Source organism: Salmo salar, chromosome 19 (genome assembly GCF_965601325.2).
Source record: "Salmo salar chromosome 19, fSalSal1, whole genome shotgun sequence".
NCBI lineage: Eukaryota > Metazoa > Chordata > Actinopteri > Salmoniformes > Salmonidae > Salmo > Salmo salar.
In genome coordinates, this window is record NC_138309.1 from 73,533,363 (window position 1) to 73,539,994 (window position 6,632).

At 40.6% G+C, this 6,632-nt stretch overlaps 1 protein-coding gene across 1 annotated transcript; it reads left to right on the plus strand.

The window, feature by feature from the left end:
- The first annotated feature begins 4,008 nt into the window (after window positions 1-4,008).
- otos (otospiralin) lies at window positions 4,009-6,150 on the plus strand. Its single transcript, XM_014159440.3, has 4 exons — window positions 4,009-4,187; window positions 4,570-4,638; window positions 5,320-5,346; window positions 5,622-6,150. Exons 2-4 carry the CDS (start codon window positions 4,578-4,580, stop codon window positions 5,807-5,809), a joined length of 276 nt encoding a protein of 91 aa, XP_014014915.1. The 5' UTR covers window positions 4,009-4,187; window positions 4,570-4,577; the 3' UTR covers window positions 5,810-6,150.
- Window positions 6,151-6,632: the final 482 nt, after the last annotated feature.

Consider the following 6,632-nt stretch of genomic DNA (forward strand, 5'->3'; position numbering starts at 1 on the left):
GTGTGTGTATGTACAGTGTGTACAGTAGGTGTGAGTGTGTATGTATGTGTGAGTGTGTACTGTATGTTTGAGTGTGTACAATATGTGTGTATATATGTGAGTGTGTATGTACAGTTGAAGTCGGAAGTTTACAGACTCCTTAGCCAAATACATTTAAACTCAGTTTCTCACAATTCCTGACATTTAATCCAAGTAAAAATTCCCTGTTTTAGGTCAGTTAGGATCACCACTTTATTTTAAGAATGTGAAATGTCAGAATAATAGTAGAGAGAATGATTTATTTCAGCTTTTATTTATTTCATCACATTCCCAGTGGGTCAGAAGTTTACATACACCCAATTAGTATTTGGTAGCATTGCGTTTCAATTGTTTAACTTGGGTCAAATGTTTCGGGTAGCCTTCCACAAGATTCCCACAATAAGTTGGGTGAATTTTGGCCCATTCCTCCTGACAGAGCTGGAAACTAAAACAAATTCAAAGATGACAAAAAATGTAATGTGATACAAAATTGTATCACTTATTTTCAATTTAAATCGGTATAATAAAATGATAGCAATACCAATGCTGAGTCAGGTTTGTAGGCCTCCTTGCTCGTGCACGCTTTTTCAGTTCTGCCCACAAATTTTCTATAGGATTGAGGTCAGGGCTTTGAGATGGCCACTCCAATACCTTGACTTTGTTGTCCTTAAGCCATTTTGCCACAGCTTTGGAAGTATGCTTGGGGTCATTGTCCATTTGGAAGACCCATTTGCGACCAAGTTTTAACTTCCTGACTGATGTCTTCAGATGTTGCTTCAATATATCCACATAATTTTCCTTCCTCATGATGCCATCTATTTTGTGAAGTGCACCAGTCCTTCCTGCAGCAAAGCACCCCGACAACATGATGTTGCCACCCCTGTGCTTCACGGTTGGGATGGTGTTCTTGGGCTTGCAAACCTCCCCCTTTTTTCTCCAAACATAATGATGGTCATTATGGCCAAACAGTTCTATTTTTGTTTAATCAGACCAGAGGACATTTCTCCAAAAAGTATGATCTTTGTCCCCATGTGCAGTTGCAAATCATAGTCTGGCTTTTTTATGGTAGTTTTGGAGCAGTGGCTTCTTCCTTGCAGAGCGTCCTTTCAGGTTATGTCGATATAGGACTCGTTTTTACTGTGGATATAGATACTTTTGTACCTGTTTCCTCCAGCATCTTCACAAGGTCCTTTGCTGTTGTTCTGGGGTTGATTTGCACTTTTCGCACCAAAGTACGTTTATCTCTAGGAGACAGAACGCATCTCCTTCCTGAGCGGTATGATGGCTGTGTGGTCCCATGGTGTTTATACTTGCGTATTATTGTTTGTACAGATGAACGTGGTACCTTCAGGCGTTTGGAAATTGCTCCCAAGGATGAACCAGACTTGTGGAGGTCTACAATTTTTTTATGAGGTCTTGGCTGATTTCTTTTGATTTTCCCATGATGTCAAGCAAAGAGGCACTGAGTTTGAAGGTAGGCCTTGAAATACATCCACAGGTACACTTCCAATTGACTCAAATTATGTCAATTAGCCTATCAGAAGCTTCTAAAGCCATGACATCATTTTCTGGAATTTTCCAAGCTCTTTAAAGGCCCAGTCAACTTACTGTATGTAAACGTCTGACCCACTGGAATTGTGATTAAGTGAAATAATCTGTCTGTAAACAATTGTTGGAGAAATTACTTGTGTCATGCACAAAGTAGATGTCCTAACCGACTTGCTAAAACTATAGTTTGTTAACAAGAAATTTGTGGAGTGGTTGAAAAACAAGTTTTAATGACTCCAACCTAAGTGTATGTAAACTTCCGACTTCAACTGTACCAGAGGTGTGGACTCGAGTCACATGACATGGACTCGAGTCAGACTCGAGTCACAAATATGATGATTTTAGACTCGATTTGACAAAATCAAAAAAGACTTGCAACTCGACTTTGACTTTAACACCAATGACTTGTGACTTAACTTGACCTTGAGCCTTTTGACTCGAACTGACTTGATACCCTCCCCAAGCCCAAATACTAAAAAGATGACATTATCAAAACTGTGCAGCGCATCAACTCTTCATTTAACGGATTAATCAAATCAAATCAAATTTATTTTTATATAGCCCTTCGTACATCAGCTGATATCTCAAAGTGCTGTACAGAAACCCAGCCTAAAACTCCAAACAGCAAGCAAAGCATGTGAAAGAAGCACGGTGGCTAGGAAAAACTCCCTAGGAAAAACACCCTAGAAAGGCCAAAAACCTAGGAAGAAACCTAGAGAGGAACCAGGCTATGAGGGGTGGCCAGTCCTCTTCTGGCTGTGCAGGGTGGATATTATAACAGAACATGGTCAAGATGTTAAAATGTTAAAATGTTCATAAATGACCAGCATGGTCAAATAATAATAATCATAGTAGTTGTCGAGGGTGCAACAAGCACGTCCGGTGAACAGGTCAGGGTTCCATAGCCGCAGGCAGAACAGTTGAAACTGGAGCAGCAGCACGGCCAGGTGGACTGGGGACAGCAAGGAGTCATCATACCAGGTAGTCCTGAGGCATGGTCCTAGGGCTCAGGTTCTCCGAGAGAAAGACAGAAAGAGAGAAAGAGAGAATTAGAGAGAGCATATTTAAATTCACACAGGACACCGGATAAGACAAGAGAAATACTCCAGATGTAACAGACTGACCCTAGCCCCCCGACACATAAACTACTGCAGCATAAATACTGGATTACAGTTTGAATCGGACTGCAGCCAATCAAATTGTGCCAGCGGAGAAAAAGTTGCGCATGGCAGTGCAGAGGAACGTCGGCGGGTGAATTCAGACGAAGCCCTTGGAAAGATGTTATTGTTTTCGGATATAAAGACTACACTGTAGTCAACAAAAAACTGGGGTGGATGGTACGGTGCTACTGCCGCCACTCAATTATTTTTTGACAGACTTTTATCGAATTTGGTCTTTTGCATCATTGGGCCCTGAGATAAGAGAAAACATGAAACTGTTTATGTATCACACACACAGACACACACAGACACACACAGTCTCCATGTTCAGGTTTCACCTCCCATCTTTGGGATCTGTATTTTTTTCTCAGACATTCAGTCCAGTGTTAAAATTGTAGGCTTGAAGTTCAGTAGCGGTTGTTTTGATGTACCTTTTAATAAATGATTGTAACTTCATGGCAGGATTGTTTTAGGCGTCTAGAGTATATCTGGAGAGAGACAGAGAGCACTACAATATTTTGTTTTCGTTGTCATTGATGTGTCTTTCTGATGGCTACCCATGTATTTCCATGGAAATATAAAGTTTATTTGGAAAGTAATAAATATATATATTTTTAAAAGCATTCATGATTTGCGTGAATTTAATATACTAACTATTACTCTTGATAAAAATATGAAATGCTATTAAATTTGGTTAAGAGCACATTATGATTTGTTTAGGACTCAAAACTCAAAGTTTAGGACATGAGACTTGACTTGGGACTTGTCGGTCTTGACTTGAGACTTGACTCGGACTTGCCTGTCTTGACTTGGGACTTGACTTGGGACTTGAGTGCTAAGACTTGAGACTACCTTGTGACTTGTAAAACAATGACTTGGTCCCACCTCTGCTACCTACAGATGTAGGATCTTAATTTGATAACAATTGTTTTGCTTAGAATTTTCATTTTCACTTTGAAATTTCAGACTTGATTTGCCCTAATGAAAAATGTATTAACCCTTCCAAAAATGTCCATTAATTATAATCCACATAGTAATTTCAATGTCCTGTTGCTACAGGATTATTTTCCTGCTGTATCAAACTGGCTCAAATTAAGATCCTACAGCTGTACCATCTAAGTTCTACTATCTATCTATCACATTATTTTATATTTATAGACTTTACAGACTGTAGTTGGAGACCTGTTAGTTTATAATGTGGTTTGATTGATTTAATGTCAAGCTATGTAACAATGGTGATGGTTGCTTCATGGGATGAATATAATGCTGACAGAGTTAGTTCTCTGGCCTGAAACTGAAGACGTGTGGTTGTGACAAGGGTATGTGGGGAGGGCTGTGTGTTTGTGTGTATTGGGTGGGACGTGTGGTCTTATAACAGGATCCTGCTGCTTCATTCCTGCCGTGAGCTTTAGACTCTTCTGGACCCCGAGACAGACAGCACCTCTGGAACGACACACACAGGTACAAATAACAAGACTCTTCTCACTACAACCCAGTGTTGTTGTTTTGATTCTGATTAATATGTACAGTTTAGAGTTAGTAGTTTAGGGGGGTTTTCTTCAATCAACTCTAGGCTATGTGTATAAAATGTGTGTTTACGATGTCCTCTCAGAGCGTTTTGAGTGTCGATTGAGGACCTAGTAGCTGAGAAATGTAACTGTTGTTTATGATTGTATTTTTTTATTTTGCGTATTTATGTATGTGTAGTTTTAAATGTGTATATTGTATCTCAATGTGTATTGTGTACACAGGGCTCACCTGTAATTGAGAACCATGGTCTCAGTGTTGACTCCCTGTTAAAATAAAGTTTAAAACAATGATAATAATGTGTTTGTGTTTTCAGAAGTCAGGATGAAGTTGCTGGTTCAGCTTAGTATTCTCTTCCTCTGTCTCATCGCCTGTAAGCTCACTGGTGAGTCTCTCTGCCTCCATTAAAATGAGGCTGCAAATAGAAGTCTCTATCACAGCAGTGTTTCCTTAAACTATTACTAATCATCAGCAACCTCTGTGATACCCTCAGTTATTTTACCTTCTGCTTGCTCTTAGGGGGTTTAGGCCGGGACTGATGTTAAGCATTTTATCTCAAATCTATTAGTAAATAGTGCTATATGTGTTATCCATATTGTGTGTTGTTGTATGTAGTTAATCCATATTAAAGTGCTAGGATAAGTACACAGCATTAGAAGTTAACTGACTCAGAGCTGGAGATAACTATGACTTAATGGTGGATTCAGGAATTACCGCTTTCTGCATCCATAAGGAGAGGTTTGTTTTGAGAACTGCATGTGGACAAAGAGCACTGTGTGTGTGTGTGTGTGTGTGTGTGTGTGTGTGTGTGTGTGTGTGTGTGTGTGTGTGTGTGTGTGTGTGTGTGTGTGTGTGTGTGTGTGTGTGTGTGTGTGTGTGTGTGTGTGTGAACCCAGTGAGGAATAATATTTGAGGAGGAAGGAAGAAAGTTTCTTCAGGTATCCCAGAGTCCTCAGGGAGGGGCTCATTTTTCCGAACTCTCAATCCCTTCTTTGTGTGTGGAATACGTGAAATGCTCCAGAATGCTAAACTTCTCTCTCCATCTCTCCCCCTCTCCGTCTTACAGATGCCAGAGCCTTCACCCCTGAAGGAGGTAAAATAGACACACACACACACACACACACACACACACACACACACACACACACACACACACACACACACACACACACACACACACACACACACACACACACACACACACACACACACCACACACACACACACACACACACACACACACACACACACACACACAGACCTTCTGTAGCATGTGCTGATAGGCTCTACATGATTATTATATTATGTAGACTTCCTTGGGGTTGTCAGTCAGTGAGTGATGCGATTTGTTTCTGTCTGTGTCTGTAGTTCCATATGATGAGCCCCCGGCAGTCCCCTACTGGCCCTACACCACCTCAGACTTCTGGCACTACGTAGAGTACTTCAGGTCTATTGGAGCCTACAACCACATCAATGAAATGGCCCGGGCCTTCTATGCTCACCAACACCTGGGAGACACACTGGGATATGAGACCAACGAGGGACACGAACACTGAGGAGAGAGAGGAGAGAGAGGAGAGAGAGGAGAGAGAGAGAGGGGGAGGGTAGAGGGAGAATGAGATAGAGAAGGTGAGGAGAGGGGCAGGAAGGGAGAAAAGAGGGGGAGAGTATAAGGAGAGGGGGAGGGAGGAAAAGAGGGCAACATAAGGATAAGTCATATTGTCAATTGAAATGCATTTCAAAAATATGAGGTTATATAAATATGTATTTGGACCTATCATTAAATATATTAATGCATCTCACACACATGAGAAAAAACATATTAATTCCAAACACTGCTATAATCTAAAACGTTATATCAATGTAATGTGCAATAATAATACATTTTGACAAGAAATGTGATCTCATTGTCATAATTTACTGTCTTTAATTTGGATACTTGCAAGGATTGAAATGTAATAGGGATTTTGTATGTAGAATTGTCTCAAAATATAGATTTATTTTACAATTACCTATGAGTTTCCAATCCTGGATGTGTAACTCCTTTCATCACCTGGGTGTTTGTACCATATTTTACAGAGTTTTATCTACATTATAGCCAACCTTCAATCTCTACCTACACCCAAACCCCCGGTTGGTTCCTTGTGAGTCGAGCCCATTATATTGTTAGCAAAAAAAAAGTCTCTACACCAGGGCTCTCCAATCATGTTCCTGGAGAGCTACCCTCCTGTAGGTTTTCCTTTTAACCCTAGATGTAACTAACCTGATTCAGCTACTCAACCAGCCAATTCTTAGAATCAGGTGGGCTAGATTAGGGTTGGAGTGAAAACGTACAGGATGGTAGCACTCCAGGAACAGGGTTGAAGAGCCCTGGTGTAG

Excerpts from the sequence above, each read along its gene's own strand:
- otos (XM_014159440.3), top strand. The coding sequence starts at position 4,578 with ATGAAGTTGCTGGTTCAGCTTAGTATTCTCTTCCTCTGTCTCATCGCC. Across the intron at positions 4,639-5,319 it reads CATCGCCTGTAAGCTCACTG|ATGCCAGAGCCTTCACCCCT; the intron begins GTGAGTCTCTCT and ends TCCGTCTTACAG. Across the intron at positions 5,347-5,621 it reads AGCCTTCACCCCTGAAGGAG|TTCCATATGATGAGCCCCCG; the intron begins GTAAAATAGACA and ends CTGTGTCTGTAG.